This window comes from Mytilus edulis, unplaced genomic scaffold (assembly GCF_963676685.1).
Source record: "Mytilus edulis unplaced genomic scaffold, xbMytEdul2.2 SCAFFOLD_1281, whole genome shotgun sequence".
In the NCBI taxonomy this organism is placed as follows: domain Eukaryota; kingdom Metazoa; phylum Mollusca; class Bivalvia; order Mytilida; family Mytilidae; genus Mytilus; species Mytilus edulis.
Genome location: NW_027267388.1, coordinates 2,196 through 26,277, shown reverse-complemented (window position 1 = coordinate 26,277; position 24,082 = coordinate 2,196). Strand labels below are relative to the sequence as shown.

The 24,082-nt window shown below is 34.0% G+C and overlaps 1 protein-coding gene across 1 annotated transcript; it reads left to right on the top strand.

Annotated features, from left to right (window-relative positions):
* On the top strand, nt 1-22,732 carry LOC139505382 (vitelline envelope sperm lysin receptor-like; the record flags this gene model as incomplete). The annotated part of the gene is given in 10 exon segments (XM_071295002.1): nt 1-152; nt 3,645-3,685; nt 8,771-8,801; nt 12,818-13,002; nt 13,275-13,426; nt 15,873-16,018; nt 16,800-16,887; nt 17,876-18,029; nt 18,940-19,234; nt 21,951-22,732. Coding segments are annotated over 9 exon segments (876 nt in total). The 3' UTR covers nt 19,015-19,234; nt 21,951-22,732.
* Nucleotides 22,733-24,082: the final 1,350 nt, after the last annotated feature.

The window sequence follows — 24,082 nt, the reverse complement described above, 5'->3', positions numbered from 1 at the left end:
GACAATCTAAGATGGTAACCTCTGGCTTTGAATGGTACAACTGGATTGGTTCTCAAATATCATCTCGCGGGAATTTCTCAATATAATTGCGTAGTATTCAAGCAGACCACATGCAGCACGTGGCATCACACTGTTTACTTCCGCCAAAATGGGTTTGTAAAAACTTTCAACCAATTTTATTGTTATCGTATTGTTATTAAATTGTTCTATTCTAGTTTTATTGTATGTGCAAAGTATTTAAAATATGTTCTGATGTTTTATTTATTTTAACTTACAATATAGTTAATTTGTAAGTATCATAAAGTCATTTTCAGATTTTAGGTAATCTCGACTCGAGGTGTATGACCCCTGAGGCTGAAAGCTTAAAAAAATCGTAAACACATGCCACAATTATATTATATATATACCCTTTAAGAAACATCATTCACAGCAACCTATTTTATTGTTTCATTGCATGTATGAAAAAAGTGAGATTGTGTGTCAATAACAATTTTAGAGATAACCCAGACTTTATAACATGGATTTTCATTATCACTTTCAGGGGCGGATCCAGCCATTTTAAAAAGGGGGTTCCCAACCCACAGTAAAGGGGGGTTCCAATTGCAACTATATGATCCCGTTCAAATGCATGGACCGTCCAAAAAGGGGGGTTCCAATCCCCAGACCCCCTGGATCCGCCACTGCTTTCTGACTAAAGATAACTTGATTGTTCGTCATCATGATATGCTTGCGTTTGTTGTTTAACAGTAATTCATAAACCATCTTTAAAATCACAAACACTTAAGTCATAGTGTTTGGTCTTTTAAGGGTTTTCTTATCTAATATCTACATTTATAAAAACTGTTTCTTCATTATAATATTGCACGCATTGCATGATGTGCTTCATTATTGATTGTGTATCCATTGTTTTTGTTTTTCATTATAACATCAAATTTGCATATAATCCTTTACAGATTGCGAACATTACATTTTGAATAATGGTTTTTTTCCAAGACTGTAGCCTTTTTGAAGAAAAAAAAAGATATGTATATAACCCTTATAATTAACTTGGGGTAGTTCAACAATACCTTGTTTAAGTCTTTCACTTTTTAAAGAAATTTCAACAGGTTTGGTGCAAACTTCCAAAGGAGAAAAATTTCCGAAATAAGCAACTAGATGAATGATATTCTTCTAGTGTTTTAAATAATCATATTTTTCATCCACACTTCAAACTTAAAATGGCACCAGTGGCGGATCCATAAATTTTCATAACTGGGGGCCCACTGACTGCCTAAGAAGGGGCCTGCTCTGGTCATGCTTCAGTGATTCCCTATATGACCAACCATTTTTTTCCCAGAAAAAGGGGGGGTCCGGGCTCCCTGGCCCCCCTCTAAATCCGCCTCTCGGTACATATTCATCAACATTTTTAAAAAAAAAGTGTCAACTTTCACTGCTAATTACTCTGTTACTTATTCAACACCTAAAATGATGAGATCAATATGGGTTCTGTAGGACTGTGAAAACATTGTTCCATTTTCAAAAAAAAAATATGCAACACAAGAAAATAAGGACTCAAATAAAAAAAAATGTTACTAAGGAAGCTTCCATTTGATTTTTATGGGGGGGCTAGGATGAAAAATTTTGTCCTGCATTTTTTTTTTTGCTGTAATCTCTGTCCTGCCTTTTTATTTTTCACTCTGTTTGGTCCTGCTTTTTTTTATTTTTTTTTAGTTTATCCTGACATTTTTTTACCTAAATTGTCGTCCTGACTTTTTTTTTTGGCAATTGTCCCATCCTGCCTGTTTTTTTACTCAAAACTCCTGTCCTGCCTATTTTTTTCAATTTCATCCTAGTCCCCCCCATAAAAATCAAATGGTAGCTCCCTTACTCTATCAAAGTTTTCACATTTGGCCGGATGTCCCAAACTATGCAAACCAATAGCAGAAACTAAATCCAGTATACCTATATACAAAAAATTTGGTTTACAGCAATTTAAGATACAATCAATATCGTTTTTTTTATCAAATGATACGCGTATTAAAAGTCTGAGTTCTCGGTCATTGATAAACGCATTGTCTATAGTTGATCGCAATAAAATGATTTTTTTACTCTTTAGGTTAAAGTTCGCATATTAGTTTACTAGTATGACTTTTATTCTTTATGATATAGATATAAACCGAGAAGTCGAGCAGACTGTTTAATAAATTTGGCCGTTTCATTCGATATTTGATTAATTTGCTAATCATTTTGAACAGGTTGACGACAACCCTTTTTATGGTGTTTACGACATTTCACACATTCACACATCGACAATTCACGAATCGACATGTTACAAGTTAGAAAACATCAATTTACCAAAAAATGAAGAATGTTGAATTAACAAAGATACAAGTTACAAATTGACAATTTACGAATGAAGCATTATGAAATTGAACAGTTACAAGTAACAGCATTATGAATTTCACAGTACTAACAAGTTACAAATAAATAATTTACGAATTAACAATTTAGAAATTACACAGTTACAAGTTACGAATTGACAAGTTACGAATTAAGAATTTTTGACCCCGTTAGCTTTCCATAGTTTATACGTGTATAGAGGGATGAATAATCAATAGAGAGATATATTTGTTTTGACTTGATTTAACGCAAAATATGCTAAATGTACTACTTATGGCAGTAACCTGGTGAAATGAACTATGAATTTTGAAGTAAATTTTGTCTTAATTTTTTTTTAGTACATATAAGAAGATATGGTATGAGTGCAAATGAAACGACTCTATTTCCAAATAGTGTTTGGTTCATACGAAGTTGTCTGTCTCAACTAACTGATATACAAGGGGTATTATCATTAGTATGAGAGAAAAGTTGAATGTTCAAATGAATGGCTGAAAATATTTCTGACGGTTACCGCTTAAACCTTGCAATTTGTCTCAAATATTGAGCTGTATTTTTGTTTTATAATATTATGTTATTATGTTATATTCAAAATACGTTTTAAGAAATTCACCAACAAATGTATTCGATTGAGAAAAAAACCTTTTAGGTGTAATACCATCAAATCATGGTGTCACATCCGGTTGTATACGAAAATAGGGCAAAAAAAATATTCCCTTGAATTTGACAGTTGTAGGTAATTAATCCTACATTTTATTGCAGTAAAACATTTCAGTGTCATAAACATATCACGATATGTCTTGGGTATTTCAAAGCACCATTATTTTTTATATGGGATTTCTATAGAATATTTTGTAATCTTGAGGTTACATGGTGACTAAACCTTGTACACAGATAAAGTAAGAGGAGAAATTTGACTGGTTAACTTCCAGTGATGGTTATTTTCTTATATGCAATGAAATGATATGTGAAATTTTCTTCTATAGTACTGGACAGGATAAAACTTTACTCATGCCAAGTATTTCTTTATTTGAATCAAAGATACATTCTACACATTTTTTTGAAAAGTGCAAATTTAACAAAGACTAATAGGGGGAAATCAATGGTGGTATTACACCTTAATATCACCTAACGGTTTAAATCTGCTTTGGATGCATGGAAGGTTCCTTTCAATTACTTCAATGATATAAAATAATTAACGTAAACTAAGATTTTCCGATTAGTTCCAGGTAGTCAGTTATATCAATAAAAAAATCTTTTTTTTGTAGATCTGAGATTGGTAACAGTCCTAGTGTGTGCCTTGGTCCAGGTATGTGAAGTATTGCCAGTCAGGTACCTTGTCACACTCATGATTCTACTTCGTCAAAATTATCTCCCAATTACGACAGTTCATTTTTACAATAGTAAAATGGAAGCCCTGGTAGGGATGACGCGCTGCTAATTAAGCTCTTGAAACCGATTAATTTATCCACATAGCACTAATACGATCCTTATATGCCAGTTGTATTTTAAAAGACAAATGTATCTACTAGATAATGCGCATCAGTTAATGTACTTGTCTGCATTTAGTCAACTTAAAACTATTGTCTGATCGGTTGACAGTCGGAATTTTCGAAAAAAAATCATTAACATTTAAAAAAAAAAAATTTAATTCAATATTTCGTGGAAGGGCAGACTAAAAACTTTCATTGGTTGAAGACTATAAACCCTAGATATCACACACACACACACAAAATAAAGTGTTTTCGAAGATATGCATTTTCAAGATCCAACTCAAAAGTCTGTCGTCATGTACTTTTAGTTAAAATTTGCTATTCGAACACACCTACTCTGTTTTTGTGATTCATTACAGAGGTATTCACTCGAACCATGAATTGTCGATGTTATCAAGTCAATTAACTTGTAGCCTCTGATATATAAAAATGATAGAATCTGAAGCGAGATGATGTATCCAACAGGGGCGGATGCAGGAATTTTCGAAAGGGGGGGTGCTAACCCAGGGCAAAAGGGGGGGGGGGGGGGTGCAAAGGGGTGCAAAACATATGTCCCGATACAAATGCATTGATCGGCAAAAATAAAGGGGGGGTGCGCACCCCCGGAAACCCACCCCCCCCCCCCCACCCCCCCCCCCTGAATCCGCCACTGTATCCAATACTTTTGCATTTTACGTTTTTAAGACAAAATATTCAACTCAAACACGCCCTATCATAAAAAGGTGCACTCGATTTTCACTTTTCGATGCAATCATTTCCCATATTTTGGGGATTTTTTTCTTGAGTCACATAATGGGAGGGCAGAAACGAAAATTAGGGAACAAATAGATTGATGTGTAACAGTTCTCCGTACGTGGTAATTTTAATACAAAATAAAAATCGGAGGTGATGCATTTTGTAGATCCAACTTAATAGACACCCATGTCGTCGACTTGATATCTAATTGTTCTGCCTTATTATATAATAGATAAATTGAGAACTTATGCAAAAGATGTTTTTATGATAAAATACTTTTTAGTCGAAAACGGTCATTTTTTTTTGTTTCTATAACTTTAAAATTTTGTGTTTCTTTAGTAAACATTACAGTAAGAATTTGTCGCCTTCTCTATAACAAAGAGCTTCAATTCTTTTGTTCTATTTCAAATGGGTTTCCGCTGTCAGTAGTTCTAGATGTATTTAGGGTTGCGGCGCGATGGATATGGTAATAATCCACACAAACTCCAAGACCATTCGTCCTAAAGCTTTCATAGTTGACACATTCTGATGTCATCGGTGGTAAGGCCAACTAAAGTAGTATGTGTGGTTTCAGTTACAAATAAACAATAGAAAGGGAAGGTAGGTATTGATTTCTTTTATTGATTGTTATGCCCCACCTACGATAGTAGAGACCGGGGCATTATGTTTTCTAGTCCCTGCATTCGTTCGTTCGTGCGTCCGTCTGTCCCGCTTCAGGTTAAAGTTTTTGGTCAAGACAGTATTTGATGAAGTTGAAGTCCAATCAACTTGAAACTTAGCACACATGTTCGCTATAATATGATCTTTCGAATTTTAAGGCCAAATTAGATTTTTGACCACATTGCCCAGGTCCACTGAACATTGAAACTAATAGTGCGAGTGGGGCATTCGTGTACTACGGACACATTCTTGTTTTTATGGACCCGCAAAGGCCGCAACGAAGTTGTCGGTGCCATATAGTTTTACCATTGTCCATAATTCCGAAATTCCGCCATTCCGTCATTCGCAACAAACCGTTATACGGAGTATTTTTCTAAACGCCTTCAGATATTGGGCTGATTTTTGTATGTGAGGTAACCATGCATCAAGTTTAAGTTTCGTTCCGCTCCCCTTATTTTTGCTGAAATTACGGGCTGTTGACTTTAATAAATTTTTGGCATGTGAGTTAACCAAGATGAGTTACAGATCAAGTTTAAGTTGTGTTCTGCTAGGCTTTTTTTTCCCAAAATTACGGGTTATGGACTTTGATAAATTGTTGAGTTATACAGACTTTTTTTTCTAAACGCCTTCAGTTATTGGGCTGATTTTTGAAATGTGAGTTACTCATGATGAATTACAGATCAAGTTTAAGTTTTGTTCCGCTCTGTTAATTTTTGCCAAAATTAAGGGTTTACAACTTTTAATATTGTTGAAAATTACAGTTATCATGGTTATACAGACTTTTTTTTATATATGCCTCCACATTTTTCAGATGATTTTTGATATGTGAGACTACCATCATGTTTGTGTCCACATGTATTATTTGAAATTGCAGATTTTTCAACTTTTTGAGAAGGGGCCATTCGTGTCGTTTTGACACATGAAAAGTTACAAATAATCTTTAGGATAGGATATTATTGAAACTAAAAGTAGAGTAAATAACATACCATACCGTCCTTTTATTTTACATTTTGTATGCCTAATACTTCTACTTGGTAAAATATTACCAGTGTGTGTCATTTGAAAATAGATTAATTTCTGTGTCATTTGGGCTCTTGTGAAGAGTTGTCTCATTTGCAATTATACCACATCTTTTTTATATTCTTGAATTAAAATAAACATACATTTTAACACACAGTAATTTCTTTGTAATTTATAATTTGTAGCAAATGTCTGTTGGGTAAAGCTCTTGCTTATAATTTAATATTTTGATAATCAAATCTCTTATTGGGGATATTTTTGCAGTTTCATAAGTAGAATTAAGTTCAGAATCAATGCCAATATGTAAAACACAATTTTGAAATATAAATTATGATGTCCTACAGACTTATGTCCTTGACACCATTTGCGAGTATGTTTCTTGAGAAACGATTATAGTCCGTCGGAAGGGGATGACAAATGGCTGACCCGTGTTAAGAGAGACCCATATCTCTAGCACGTAAAGGACACCCTTGTAGATTTCGAATAGGGCTGGCTAATGCTGCTACAAAACAGCACTCGCACCCGCAAAGTGGAAAGGGATTAATATAAGTTGCAATAACCTGTTTCTCAATCCACTATAAAATAAATTTGTTACAAACTTATGTCATAGGATGATATTTGGTAGATTTAATTTCGTAACTACAATCCCGTCCCCATTTTCGAATGTGACCTTCTGTATTAACGTTGTGCACGATGTTCCTACAACACGACGTTACACTAAAATGCGGCGTCAAAGAGGGGTTTTGACTTTGATTAATTTTTGCAAGTTTTATTCGGTTTTTTATATGTTGTTGGTTGATTCTGGTTATGTTCTTTTTGTGATATCATTTTATCATAAATTACTTCAAGTTGTGGAAATCGATTTAATAATGTTTACCTTTTAAGTTATTTCACCTAAAAATGCAGTGCTTTCTGTCGCAAGTAATGTAGGAAAGGAAAAATTGGACGGAAGTACATGTATACGGTTTCCATAAATAATGTGCAAAACTTTTATCATAGGATGTTTAACTTTCATGTGCATATCATCTGTTATTGCAAAATTCTATATCTTAATTCAACCCTAATACAAATATATCTGACACTCTGCAAGTAAATCGAAACATTTTTAACCCTGATTAATTTGAATAGAATTGTATTTTTCTTGGCACATAATTTGTCGAAATACACCCCTTCAATTCTTGAATCTTGGCTTGAGAATTATTTTCTTATTCAAGCTTAATATGCGGCACCGAGTCCAATGAAATTTGCAAAATAACAGCTTTAACGCCACAAAGAACCGACACATACCGCTGTTCCTGCCAAGTATCCGGAAGATCAGAGAATAAGAAATATGATACATAAGAGTCAAAACAGTTTTTCATAAATGTAACGTTGGACATCCGTTTTTTTCACATAGCTTTGTTATTTTAATCCTCAAATATACTAGATATTACTTAGTATATGATCAAGAGCTATAAAAACATAATTTAAAACATATATTGAATTTGTTTTATAGTGGTTCGTGTTTGCTAACATTTTTATTTTGTTTTGCGGAGGAAATTTCGAAGATTGTGTTACAAATCCTAGGGGTTGTAGGAACAGCGTGCGCAACGTTATTAAGCTTATTACCGGGTTTGAACTAACATGAGTAACACGACGAGTGCCACATGTTGCGCAGGATCTGGTTACCCTAGCGGAACACCTGAGATTACTACCAGTTTTTTGGTAAGGTTCGTGTTGCTCAGTCTATAGTTTTTCTATGGTTGGTGTTGTGTACTTTTGTTTATCTGGCCGTCTATTTCTTTTTAAGTCGGGGCCTCGGTGGTCGAATGGTCTTAGTAGTTACTACTGTAATCACTAGCCAGTCAACACTGAGGTTGTGAGTTCGACCCCGCTTGTGTGGGGTGGCACTCGACTCCAATCTTAATTGCCTAGGAATGTCAGTTTTCCTATCGAAGGTCGGTGGTTTTCTCCGGGCCCTCCGGCTTCCTCTACCAATAAAAATTGGCTGCCACGAAATAGCCTAAATGCGGTGCTTAAAAGTGGCGTTAAAACACCAAAAATCTAAAAATCAAATCTTTTTAAGTCATGTCCTTGTCAGTTTATTGTCCTACTGGTGTCTTTCGCTTCACTTTTATATTACTGTCAATTAATTTTTGAATTCAAAGGGCCAAAATATAGAGCTTACGTTTACCTTCCTTAGTGTGAAGCTAGCCGCTACACTATTTTGTCGTAATACTTATAGATTCTAAGAATGCTATCACACATTTGTATATAACATGTAGTTATCTTTAATTTAGATTGATTATTTAAGAAATGGCTGTAAAAAAATGTTTGTCTGTAAAGAATTAACACCAAACGTGTGGTTCGCCCAGAATTATCCGCTTAATTATGTCTATATGAGCTGATAGACAAAAAAAAAAAAAACACGTTCAGCCAATCAGACGACGTGTTATATCAAAAAAAAAAAGCTAAATATTATCTATGCACATTTTTTTTAATTGCAGGTATGCCATTCCGAAACTCCTGAATTCGAGAGTAAGTATCCTGTTTTCGTCGTACAAAAATTGAAATTGTATTAACAACATTCAATAATTTATCCATTCAGATCTGACGACTTTCACACACTGTGGCTTTACCCGTGGTAGAGTTAAGAATACGAATTAGATGTAGGTTAGTTGATAGGCACGTCTTGTTTTGTCCAGCTGTGCAAATTTCCACTGTCGTATGTGAATAAAATTTTGAAGGGAAAAAAATGTTCTGAAAAAAGCCATAACAAAATGAACTCAATGGGGTAGTGTAAGCTCTGTAACTCGATAGATGTCTGACCACGGTCGGAACAGGAAATTGTTAGTTCTGTAACTCGATAGATGTCTGACCACGGTCGGAACAGGAAATTGTTAGTTCTGTAACTCGATAGATGTCTGACCACGGTCGGAACAGGAAATTGTTAGTTCTGTAACTCGATAGATGTCTGACCACGGTCGGAACAGGAAATTGTTAGTTCTGTAACTCGATAGATGTCTGACCACGGTCGGAACAGGAAATTGTTAGTTCTGTAACTCGATAGATGTCTGACCACGGTCGGAACAGGAAATTGTTAGTCTCATTGCTATTAAATGTCAACTGTTCAGAATAAGACAGTTAGTATATATATATGTTACAAGGAATTTGTGAAATCAGGGAATTGTAAAATCAGGGAATTGTAAAATCCCGCCCCTGGAATAACATTGTGATTTTATCATAAACAGTTTCAGTGATTTTGTATAATCCCTGACAAAATCACTGAAAATATTGCCAAAAGAATATGAACTGATATTAAAACTACAATTCACTTATTTTTGCAAAGTTCGGGTGACATGCATCAGCTGTTACATAATTGTCCTGCTTTTTGACAAACACACCTATTTTGTTCACATCGATTCTTTGCAGAACATCCACCCACATTTAATAAAAAAAAAAAACTTGACCAGTACAAATGGAAGACTGTTTAGGTTTAACTGCTTGTCAAACAGACTAATATGAAATTATCAATTGATACTGCTTATGGACTCGAAAAAACGGGAATTAGTGACTTCAAGCTGGTTACTATCGTATTACCCGGCGTTTTGCATTTGCGCCGATCTGCATTTCATTTGCGCCGATTTTTTCTTTCATTTGCGCCGATTTTTCTTTTCATTTGCGCCGATTTTTTTACAGATAAATAACAGGTAAATTACAGGTGAAATGATATAAGAGGATGTGGTATGAGAGCCAATGAGACACCTCTCCATCATTAAAGACCTCTTCCGTTAGCCAGTTGTACATGTGTTATGAATTGTCAATCATAACATGTATATAACTGTTGTCTCCTGCTTAAAATCAAGAAGTAAAAAACCTAAGATAAAAGAACTTTGTTTATACTAAAATGACGAATTAAAAATATATGTAGCAGCATTTAAATCCATAAAAACGGAATACATTCAAATCATAAATCTGTTCTTGCCGAGTATGTATAGGCAACACATCTAATGTATTCCTTTCATATGATTTCGTCTCTATTTCTTCTATATTTGGCAAAATTGTCGATAACGAAGGTCTCTTTTCTTTGTCTGGCATACGTACTTGTGGGGACATTTCTATAGAGTTTGCATTTTCTCACAAGGAAGCTATTAAACCAAGAGTTCCAAATGGTGAAGTTGAAATAATCCCTTCTTTAATTTTATGGACGCCATCACTAATTGGTTGACCGTTATGGAATGTGTACTTGTACGTTGTCTAAGAATGTATGACATTTGCCATCAGAAGGAGCGTCAGACTGTCAAACGTGAAGCCGAGTCATCGATTTCATTTAGGGAAAGGAACCGTAACCCGAAACATTGGGATAGCCATTTACCAATTGCAATGTCACTTGATTTGTCTGTATACTCTGTGCTCAGCCAATGTAAAAGTATGAACCTTACCTGTAACTTACCTGTAAATCCAATTAAGAAAAATATAAAATCGGCGCAAATGAAAAAATGAAATCGGGCGCAATGAAAGAATGAAAATTTCAAAATCGGCGCAAATGTCATACGCCCGTATTACCCTTACACAATACCATGTTTGAAAAAAGATTAGTTTCTTGTAAATGTCTTCAATACATGAATAAAACCTGATATCGTCATCCGATGAATACGGGTTTTTTACTATTTTTTATAACATTTCCATGATGAAAAACTTCATATCTACATTGAACAAATATATTCTTTTTATTTGATATTGATTTAATTTAAGAATAGAGAAAATATAGAAACGTTTTAACGCTTTATCGCTTTGTGTTTGAATACATACATACAAATCAGAAGTATTTGAGATGTGACCAATATAAGAAATTCAAGTACAAAACAAAATATTTTTACCTAGACTTTTATGTTGTCTTTTTTGTTATAATCATTATTTTGTCATATAAATGTCTTTTAAAGGTTGCAAATTAACAATACAACACTTAGTTGCTATTATATACCAATGTGCATGTCACAATGATAAGCTCTAATGTGCATGTCACAATAATAAGCTCTATTGTGCATGTCACAATAATAAGCTCTAATGTGCATTTCACAATAATAAGCTCTAATGTGGATGTAATATTTGCCACTGGATCATATGCCTAAAGGAAACAATTTCATACTCTCTCCATAGGCAAAAAAATAATACATGTGTTTTCTCTAACCCTTATGCTACCTATCCTAATTTTTAGTGCTCACCATAACACTTTTTATTCCATTTTGGAACAAGCACTGCTAAAGTCAGACTTATTCCCTAGTAGTAACCAGCTAAAAGTGTTTGTAAAATAAAATGATATTGCCTTCCTACCTACCTTATTTTTTACAGCACGTTAGGAGGGGAATTTATTTTTCCAGATTTAAATAAATAGCGATTAGGTGTATTGAATCAATTTTTAAAAGAAAACAGATCATGGTAACATAATTTAATTGTGGCTGAACAACAAGAAATAAAGATAGATCATAATTACTAATACATCAGTGGAAGGAAAGGGAAGAAACGTGTTTAATTTTCATGTTTTATTCATAAGAAAATTCTTAAGCGTGTTTCTTTAATCATGCATCTTATAGAGGAAAGAACTATAATAGAAGCTGTAAGGGCACATGCATTCGCTTGATCGGTATTATAGTAAAGTGTAACACTCGAAGACCTACGTTAGCCCTTTCTCTTAGTAAACTTATTAAAACGGTATTAGCAGCGAACATTTAAATTCAACTTTATCAGGAATAAAAATAATGGGAAGCACAACAGACCGTATCATCACTCAATAACCGAATCCTCTTTAAATATACAGATGCACAAACGAAGCCAAACAACAGCGAATAACTAGCCAGATAGCAGGACTTGTTTTTATGCACAGCATTAAATTCATTTTAAATAATGTATTGTATATACATGTAGCATAGGTGGACCAAGGGGGTTGGAGGGCTCGGACCCCCTATCGTGGGGGAAAATTTGGTTGATAATGTAATTAATCGCTGAAGCATAACTGTAGTGGACCCCATCTTATTGTAGTCAGAGTGTAGGATTAAATATTGTCCGCCATGAAATTATGTCCACCGGACACTATTTCACAGTTAATTGTGTCGACACCTTTTGCAAGTATGGTCTCGAGGAAACGATGATAGTCCGTCGGAAGGGGACGATAAATGGCTGACCCGTGTTAATTAAGAGAGAGTCATATCTCTTTCACGTTAAAGACACCCTTGTAGATTTCGAAAAAGAGCAGGCTAATGCCGCTTCAAGGCAGCACTCGCACCCGCAAAGTGGAAAGGGATTAATATAAGTTGCAAAACTTGTTTCCCAATCCACTCTAAATAAATATGTTGAAACTTAACTAATTGTGTCGACGGAATTACTGTTATTATGAAATTTGTGCGTACGATATTTACACATGAAATGTGCCCACAGATGTGGAAAAAAGTCCTTCAAAGAAAGGAAAATACTTTATAATAAAAAGTGTGTCATTCAAAGAAAAGACAGTATTTCACGAGAAAAATTGGTATATTTTATATTTTTTGTCTACATAGTTGAAACAGATTGTACGCATGGTGAAAACCAGGTCAAAGTGGTATACTATGGTGAAGCCATGGCCGTATATGCTGTCAATACCGAGGGTGAAGAATTTGAATTTGAAGAAGATTTGGGTGAGGGCGTTTCATGGACATTGCTTTTAAAACTAGAAAAAGATTCGGAAACTGATCCTTCTTTTGATGTAAGTTAAACAACGAGCAGAATTAACTTAATTTTGGTTAACTAGGCGAAAATATTTTGAAAACTTAATTTGAATTATATGATATTGTAATGGGTAGGGGTTCGGTAAATAGGTATAGCCAATTTCCGGTGAATAAATTTCATAACAGTGCTATGTTTCTCTGGAAAATTAAAATGAATGGTTCTTTCAATAGCAATTTAAAAACAATTGTATACTAATTTCTTTTTTATTGGTACATGGATTTTCATGAAATTCTTTTCTTCTATAATCAGAAAACACCAGGTATGGAAGTGTACCAAATATTGATCCAGGGAAGGCAAACTATTAAATATATTAAATCAGAAGGAGACGCTGAGGCTATGATACAATGTAGCTATATGACGTATGCGGATGAGATAGAGGGAGGTTCCGATCTGACAGATCAGTAAGTTGAAATAGAGGGAGGTGCCGAATTGACATATCAGTAAGTTAAAATAGAGGGAGGTTCCAAATTGACGGATCAGTCAGTTGAAATACAGGGAGGTTCCGAATTGACGGATCAGTAAGTTGAAATAGAGGGAGGTGACGAATTGACGGATCAGTCAGTTGAAATACAGGGAGGTTCCGAATTGACAGATCAGTAAGTTGAACTAATTTTAAAAGGGAGGTTCCGATTTGACGGATCAGTAAGTTGAACTAGACTGATGTTCCGAATTGAGAGATCAGTCAGTTGAACGAGAGGGAGGTTCCGAATTGACGGACCAGGAAGTTGAAATAGAGGGAGGTGCTGAATTGACGGATCAGTAAGTTGAAATACAGGGAGGTGCCGAATTGACGGAACGGTAAGTTGAAATAGAGGGAGGTTCCACATTGACGGATCAGTAAGTTGAAATAGAGGGAGGTTCCGAATTGACGGATCAGTAAGTTGAAATAGAGGGAGGTTCCGAAATGACGGATCAGTAAGTTGAAATAGAGGAAGGTTCCGAATTGACGGATCAGTAAGTTGAAATAGAGGGAGATGCTGAATTGACGGATCAGTAAGTTGAAATAGAGGGAGATGCTGAATTGACGGATCAGTAAGTTGAAATAGAGGGAGGTTCCGAATCGACAGATCAGTAAGTTTTCACCAATTTAAATTATATAGATATAAGAAGGTGTGGTATGAGTGCTAATTAGACAACTCTCCATCCAAGTCACAATTTGTTAAAAAAAAAAACATTATAGATCAAAGAACGGTCTTCAACACGGAGCCTTATCTCGCATTTAAATTACTGATAAAGGATGTGAAATTTCGCCAAAAGTTGCGGTTTTAAGAGATTGTCCTATTGTCCTTGATATATATTCTAATAGCTGAAAGATTCGATGATGATTTTGTTCCGTGTCAGTATCAATAAGGCAGCAACCATTTGATTTTCGGGGGGGGGGGGGGGGGGGGGGGGGGCAAAGGTTTTTTTTTTGGAAAAAAAAAGTTTGTTTCCAGTTTTTGGAGAAAAAAAATAATTTGTTTTTGATTCTGAGAAAAAAAATTGTTTGTTTAACCCTCAGCTGCCACTATATGTAATGCTAAAATTGAAAGAAAAATATTGTTTTCGACTTGTCGCGAAAAAAATAGATTGTTTTTCAAAAAAAATTGTCCAGAAAAAAAAACATAGCCCCCCCCCCCCCCCCCCCCCCCCCCCTAGAAAATCAAATGGTTGCTGCTTAACGTAAAGGTGAAAGAAATCTGTCTGGCCTTTGAATGTGATGTTATTGTAAACATGTTTGACAATTCGCATATTTTGTTCATTCGAAAGTTGTGTTACGTGATGAGCTGATAGGTTAACCAGGATCAGGTGAGACTCCTGTCCCTATTTTGTTTAATAATTACTGTCAAAGTAATATTCACAGATTTGTCCCAAAGTCTGTATAACGTTCAATGACAAATTAAATGCTTTTGGGGAATTCCAGGACGAGAACATGTTAGCTAGATATGAATTGTACAAGACCGACACTTTAAGCTGGATTGTTAACGTTTCTGTTCTTAAGGGCATACGATACAGTTACAGGGGAGGTAATGACGTTGCTAACGTAAATTGTTATTTTCGCGACGTCAAACTACGATTTATCGGGAAAAGATTCAGTTTTCAACTGCTTTTTATCATTCAAACTTATCTAACTTGAAAACGAGTTCATGGACCCCTCTTTTTAAAATGCCATTTGGTTTGATTGCGCGAGAAGATTATCTGTGCCAATTTTCACGAAAACGTAAATAGTGCAATTTTTTTAATTTTGATAAATGTACAGCAAAAAATGACGTTTTTTTTCTCAATTCATGACCATTTGATAAATATGAGTTATTTCTGAATAAAAAATTCATAAATTTTTAGAATACTTATAAAATACAGAAATTACAAATTATTTAACAAAAAACAATTTGTGTTTATCTTTTAAAACCAAAAAGTTATGTCTTTCTTTCGAAAGGAAAAATACGGCAACAAATCCGAATTTTGAGCAAATATACAAAATTTCGACCTCATTTAACTCAAAAAGTAGAACATGGAGGTATATTTTTTATTACATATTTGATTTAATCAGGCAAAAATTAGCCTATATGTAAATTTTCATCAAACTGTAAATACAGGATCAAAACTGTATCGTATGCCCTTAAGTTATGAAGACCTAGAGGTCACAATATTATGTTGTACAGTAAATAACTGATAAAAAGTACTGACACATAAACTCTTTTGTTTTGATTACCGCCCTCATAGTCCGAGATTACTAGATGACGTCCAACGGTTGTTTTACCAGCCCCCAGCTTGTCTTCCAAAACAGCTGTTGGACGTCAGAGTAATCTCGGACTACATCCCACAATGCATACTAATATTATTTATTTTTTTCTCATTTTTCTCCAGGATACAGAGTCCTGAGATTATCGTCAATAATACTGGAAGCGTAGCCGAGTCTAATTTTACTGTTTCAATTGTAAAAATTAATGAACGACCATTTACCAACAACATTCGTATGGGACGTATTGTGAAATTGAAAGCTACAATGACAGGTCTGTATGTCTGATCAACCATGTTATTGAATAGGTTCTGAATGAGGGGTCCTTCATTTCTGTATTCTTAAAAAAAACAATAGTCTATTTGTTTCTCTATTCTTTATACGGTAGTACTCATTAATGTTTTTTTCTCTATTTTTTTCTCTTTTCTCTAGTCTTTATACGTTAGTATCTTATCAGTATCTGTTCTGTATAAGTTAGAATCTTATTAGAATCAATTCTTTTTACGTTAGTTTCTTATTTGTATCTATTCTTGTTTGTCGCTTTTTTTCTCTATTCTTTTTTGTATGTCTATTTTCTGTAGATTTGGTCCATTATAATCTACTCTGTAAACCCAATCCAGCTAATAGTGAAGTTCAGACCGTTTAATTTGAAGGTAGTTAGTTCTCAAGGTAATAATAAAAAGTAAAAAAAGTTATCATCCAAAACGCATTACCCGCATAATTCAAACACAAAGTCTGAGTTCACACGTAAATCGAATTCGATTAGCATGAACTAATTCGAATTAGTTTGATTCGCATTCGAAACGTCCTAACGTCAATTCTAATTCGAATTGAAATGCGCGTCAAATTCGTTTTACTGTCCAAACCACGTCAACTTTTAATTCATATTAACAAAAACGTATTTCTAATGCGAATTTACTAATTGATTGAAAAATCTGCATTACCTTTAATGCCTTGAGGCCTCTCATGGGGGTGTCCAAGTAATCGCACAATTATTTTTTGCCAAACTCACCATACTTCAATTTGAACATGATCTTTATATTTTAATGTTTTAGGAACTGTAAATGAAACCAAATTTCATGTTACAAACTGCAACGCCTACTCAACAGATTTAAATGCGACATCAGTTGTACTTATTGATGGGTAAGTCTTTTTAATGACATGTATTTCATATCATAAACCGTTAAATGAGGATCCGGATGGGGTTTACACCATTGAAAAAAACGGGCAAAACTGCAGAAAAACAAGAGAAAATAAGTCCCCCCCCCCCCAAAGAAAAAAAATCAAGAATAGACTAAGTATAAAATGCTGCTCAAATATAAAGGAGAGAGAAGAATGAGCAAAAAATTTCAAAAAAGAAGAAAAAAAAAGACTTAAACAAAAAAATAAGGATGCCCTTTCAAGACTTTCTTAAATGCTTGAAACCTTACATTTTTATATATGAAGCACATGCAAAGAAGATGAAAGCAACAAAACGTATTAAAATCATAACTGGAAAAGTATGTAATATCCTATTAAACACATTCTGACTCGTAGAGACTGAAAGAACGTGTCCTGTACGCGAAAAGGGAAAGACTTGTGAACGAATGTAGATGGTTTTTAATAAATAAAAGAAAATATGGTATGGCATAATGCGCTTACAGTCCTTACAAGGATCTGAAAGGCTTTATTTAACTTCCTGTTGTAACAATCGTTCGGGAATACCGGATCCTCAGGGTTTGTCGTCATGATACACACTTTCAAAAATTTGGAGATAGACAATTTTCATTGGTCAGAATAGATAATAGAATCGACACAGAATCTGTACCTTAAGAAAGCAACCATTTTACTTCAAGGTGGTTATGGTTTTTTGTATGTTATATATTTTTTAGTTCTTCGACGATATATTGGCGGCAATCAGATTAGAATATTTTTAGGAGAAAAAACATACCACTCTTTTTTTAGATTAAATGGTAGTTCTCTAATTAACGCGAATAATTCTGTGCCCTCTAGCGGCCCATAGCCTATCGAGGAAGCTAACTCTACTGTAGCAATCGGAGACTAGACAGAGATCGGCGGAATATAACGACTGACATTATTCGGGTTATTCTCTAATCAGGTTTGTAATAATGACTGCTCAGTTGAATTTTAGATGTGGAACAGGACATCCATTTAAGAAAACTCAAGGTTTTACATTACGTGGTTTGTCTGCAATAAGTCCAAGCTTCCAGATGTTTCGAATCAAACGAGCACAAGGAATTTTATTTAAATGCAGCTTCGTCATATGTAACGATGAGTGTCCTGAGGTATGCATTTTTAGTTAGTATAATTAAAGATGTTTTGCGCAGTTCGGCTCTTGTATGTTAAATAATTAGTGGAATCGCTCCTTTTAGGGGACCTGTTGTAAAAATACCTTTCTAACTTTATTTTTTTCTAGTTAACCAAACCAGTTAAGGTTTTTTAATCATCCACATTTCAACTGTCCTCTACGAACAGAAGAATTGTTCCCGTTCTTAATATACAAAAGTGTACCTGAAAACGTATTGCTCTATTGTCCTTTTTTATCCTGAGAGAAACAGTGATATCTATCTTGTTCAAATCTATGTCTATGTGACAAAACACACAATGTAGTAAAATTCCTCTTCCTATATATATTAAGTAACTAATGAAACAGTTTACGCCTACGCTTTTTGCAAGTCGTTCTTGTCAAAACTATGTTTTATACCTTTTTTACGAAAAAAAATACGTACTGAGAATTAAAAAAAGTGCACTGAGATTTAAAAACCCCTAGTAACACACTGAAAAATCGAAATCAGGACACTGGGATTTTAATATTACACGCTGAGATTTTAATATTACACACTGAGATTTGAAAAAAATGACTGAAAAATACACACTGAGAATTTAGAATTACACGCCGAGATTTTAAAAAGACACAGAAATGAAATAAATTGAAAAACACGAAATGCGAATTGTTTATTACACACTGAGATTTCAAAAATACACACGAGATAAATATAGATAATGAGCCAATATAGCCAATGAGGACAGTTTCGGCAAGTATGCACACATGGTTGAAAAATTCTCAATACTTTATATATTTTTGCACGTTATTCTCTATTTACTATATTCTCTATATTCTCTATTTCTATTTTTGCCTTTTCGTCCATTCTTTTCAATTTTGAAAACTCTATCCAGACCCTCATTTCGTTGTAGAATTCCTGTCAAGTCAGCAGTGAACGACGCAAACGTGAGGCTGACGGTGAATTGGAGTTTCCGTTTAGAGGATAAACAATCTGACAATAAAAACTTGCGACATATACATTTCTAATACAAACCAACATCGTAATTCCCAGGACGTCATTGAAGTGCCGGAAAACCAACCGAATGCTCCATACTGGAAAGATAGATGTTGATAAATTATTACCTGTTCTTCTTGAAGACCGTTCCAGGAGCAGTGTAGAAGACGTAAAATTTATACGTGGAGGACTTATAATAAATATATCATCCAGTAAGTTTCAAATTGAAAACATGGGCATAACTTGAGTACATTTTTCTTATAAGTACTTTCTCACATACAGTTACAGTTTTTATACGACTGCAAACTTTTTGCGATTGTATATTGGTTATCACGTCATCGTCGTCGTCGTCCGAAGACGGATGGTTTCCGGATAATAACTTTAGTATAAGTAAATAGAAATCAATTAAATTTTAAACACAATGTTTATAACTACAAAAGGAAGTTTGGGATTGATTTTGGGGATTATGGTTCCTAAGGTTTAAGAATTAGGGGACCCAGAGGGTTTCAAACAAGCATTTGTCTAGTGTCAGAACAGTAAGTTGTGTATAAATATTTCAATTGTTCTGAAATTATACCACAATGTTTAATACCATAAGTAAAAGGTTGAGATATTTTAAGGGTTATGGGGCAACACAGTCTAGGAATAAAGGGCAAAAAAGGGACCAAAAACAAGCATTTTTGTAGTTTCAAGACAATAAACTGGAGTTATCTTTCTTTTGTCCAGAATGGTTGTTGAATCACCTTAAACCAATGCTTTATGAAATATTCTTTAAAAATTGGAGTTATCTTTCTTTGTCCAGAATAGTAGTTGAATCAACTTAAATCAATGCTATATACAATATACAATGCAATATTCACTTTTACCACCAACTAATAAATTAAAACAATCTTTACCATTCAGTGATTACAAGCACTTTTTTTATATTCTAATATTTTATGATGTATTAAATGAGTAGTTATTGTTGCAAACTCCACTAGAAATTTGAATTGAGATCAGTTTTGGAATAAAGGAAAGAGGGAGGAGAAAAAAAAAATTGGGGGGTTTCAATTTTTCTCATTTCAGAAATAAAAGAAAATTTCTTCTAACATTTAATTGAGAGGATTAATATTCAACAGAATAGTGATTTGCCTCAAAGGGCAAAAAAAAATATTTTAAGTTAATTTGACCACATTCATTCTATGTCAGAAACCTCTGATGTGTCAACTATTTAATCACAATCCAAATTCAGAGCTGAATCCAGCTTGAACGTTCTGTCCATACTTGCCCCAACCGTACATGGTTTGACCTCTGTGGTCGTATAAAGCTGCGCCTTGCGGATCATCTGGTTCTCCAATGTTCTAAGTATGGTTCCAAAATTTACATCATGAACTGATATCTAAGATAATTGCTACTAGCGAAAACTGTCTTTATAGACTTAGTAAAAACAAAATCATTTCCACTAGAGATGTTAAAGGGGCACTAGCTACGAGATATATAAAAAAATCTAAAGTTTGATTTTTTTTCTGTTCAATCAGTAATGAATAGTGAAATAGTAAAATAACAATTCGCTTTTTGCAGCCAAAAAGGTTCTATTTTGTTCAAATTACGCTAAGAAACATTGATAATTAGTTATTCACTTGCAAGTGAATGAGTCGACCTCTTTAAATCCGTATTCATGTGAACTTCAATTTAAACCCCTAGCCAGAGGTTGTCAACGCATGCATTGTACGTGTACTGGTTATTTAAAGAACAAGAATGTCTACAATGAAAGTGAAACTACGGTAAATCATTTGATTACTAATTGGATGCACATAAAATCATTCTTATACGGTTAAAAACAATGAGAAACATCTATTTTTATGCCCCCACCTACGATAGTAGAGGGGCATTATGTTTTCTGGTCTGTGCCTCCGTCTGTCTGTGCGTCCGTTCGTCCGTTCGCTTCAGGTTAAAGTTTTGGGTCAAGGTAGTTTTTGAAGAAGTTGAAAGTCTAATAAACTTGAAACTTAGTACACTTGTTCCCCATGATATGATCTTTCTAATTTTAATTCCAAATTAAAGCTTTGACCCCAATTTCACGGTCCACTGAACAATAGAAATTAATAGTGCAACTTTCAGGTTAAAGTTTTTGGTCAAGGTAGTTTTTGATGAAGTTGAAGTCCAATCAACTTCAAAACTTAGTAACACATGTTCCCTATGATATGATCTTTCTAATTTAATTGCCAAATTAGAGTTTTGACCCCAAATTCACGGTCTACTGAACATAGAAAATGATAATGCGAGTGGGGCATCCGTGTACTATGGACACATTCTTGTTAATCTATAAAACAAAATCAAACAGACCTATAAAAATCCAATTGCACGTGTTGGTTTAATCTATTCATATCTTTATTTATGATTACATCGCTTATATGGTCATCTGAGGTCAAATCGATAGTTAATTAGATGGCGTCTGGACTAAAATACACACGAAACGAACCTATGTATTATCTACCCCATGCTCTGTAAACTATTTATTTTAGACTTTTGATAGTTTGGATAAATGTTTTACATTGTTATAAATCAAATATGAGAATTTGAGTCAAATCAGTGACCATGAATTTGACAGCTTGTGCCCCTTTAAGCAATCAACAATCTATCAATCATTTCCACTAGATCCATTTGGCCAACGCTTAACAATTGCATACATTTTGGATTAAAAAAATCACTATGACCAATTTTTTTTTTATAAATGTTATTGAAAATACTATTATGAAAATTACGTGAGTACGTTTTTAAACAATAATGAGCTATTATTGATGATTTCGTGTACATCAAAATTGGTCGCTATAATCATAACCTACTTTACAAGTTTAGAACTGTAATTTGATTCAATTTTGTGAACTTCTTTTTATATGTCTTTTAAGTTTAGATGTTTGTGATACCTTGACATTGCTTATATTACAGAAAATGGTAAATTCAATGGAGATAACTCTTATGTAGGAACTTCTAATGATATCCATGTTGTTGGTGATGAAGATTTTGGCAAACCATTTGGAGAAATGGTCTAAAAATCGAGTTATTGAATCTGTATCTACACAAACAGTAACTCTATCTGATTCTTCTGACAATTCCGTACCTCCAAATGCAGCAGACGAAGAAATCATTGGAATTCCTACTGAATCAAAAATTAAATCAAATAGACCCAGCAATATGAACAAAGACAACTTAGTCCCGAAAAACAGTATAACATCAACAGAAACGAGAACAGTACACCAAGAAGCAAATAACATTGATTCAAAACAGTCTATTGCATTTTCAGATCAAAAAGAGTCATCAGAAACCAAAAACTTTATTATCTGCTAAGGACACGAAAAATGGGAAACCGGCTGATCACAAAACATCTGGCTTGAACGTTTTTTGATATTGACCAAAATTCGGAAAAATCTAAATCGACAGAGATGAAACGCCGCCTGAAGAATTTAAATTCATCAATACAATTTTCCCCAACTGCGCATGCTCTCTCTATTTCAGTTATCATTTCTCTACTAGTGATGTTTGCATAATAAGGCATATTTTTGGAACTGCAGATTAAATAGCAATAGACAGTTCTTACATTTGTTTTATTGTTTAAGCGTTTGTTAAGTTTTGTTAACTAGCGATATAATTTTCAGTAATTTTCTCGGGTGAGGTGATGTACGCTTATTGTATTTGAATAAACAGAACAGCATGGTAAAATAGAAAATACAGATTGTCTTTATGTATTTATTTAATTTTAATTTGACAATTATACACATCATTGATAAAAAGAACAAACGTACAAAACTGACATATATGCAACAACATTCTATCTATTCAAGAAAGAAAAGAAAAGAGAGAGACTCACACTATGAAAACCAAAGGGTAATCGAAAGAAAGTCCAATAAGGACAGACAACACTTTGAACAAAACGAAAAAACGACGGAAAAGACAATAACATTTACCATTACTTAGAATAAAAGATAAGAGCAACATGAACCCCATAAAAAAAACGTGGTGAACTCTGGTTCTCCGGACGGACGCGTAAGCAGATTCTGCTCCACTTATGATACCCTTTGTGAATATGTTCATACAAGTCACAATCCGGTGAAAGTGTCATAATAACAAAGGGCGAATGGTGATTGTAGTTGGTTGATAAAGCTCCAGTCTCTACTCTCGGTATTCCTGACTTGTTCTCTCATTCACAAAACTAACAAGGTGTACTCGAACCTAATGAAAAGGAGAGCTAAATATTGGGAATTACTCTTAAGTCGAGCTTCGGTCTTTATGACATTTTCATTGGCTGGTCATGATACTTCATTTACAGATGTCTTTACTATTAGCTTTTTTTTTATTCAACACTTTTTTTTGTCAAATCTTACTAGTTTTTCTGTGGGTTTTGTGTTGTCATGGCGTTGTAGGTTCATTTTCAACTTATGAGTTTGAATGACCTTATGATATCTTTTTGCCTATCTTTTAAACAAATCTAATTTTTACCGCAATAGTTGTTCCTTTCTAAATCGTACTGTGATCTATAATTGCTTCAAACCGGTTTGCTTCAAATCAACTTTTTTTTCGGACTTAGTTGCATAGTTTGTCCCATTGGCAATCATACAACATCTCCTTATTTTTATATTGTTTTATTGTGTTGTTATTAACTCAATATACCATATCTATATTTAGAATAATCAAACACGTAAAAATTATTTCAAAATGAGAAAATGTTTCCATATTCTTAATTTTCTATTGTTTTCTATCTTAAAATTTGACTTTGCTCAGCCGGGGAAATTATCGCATCATAGAAAATAAGCGAAACTTTCATTTATACTTCCGTTGACATCAATGCTCAGATTTTTAGGCATTGAATCTTTGCGACTTCTTTGGTATATGGTCTGGGCCTGTATAAGGAATAGGAGAAAATGTATTAGTAATCAGTAGAAAGGTTTCAATTGCCGTTCTGATATCACTGTAGATAACCCATCAGCACAGATCCAGAACCAACCAGCAACGAGTCTGGGTCAAAATCATTAACACAAAACATCTCGAGACAACCTAAATCACCGTAATAAAGTTCCTTATAG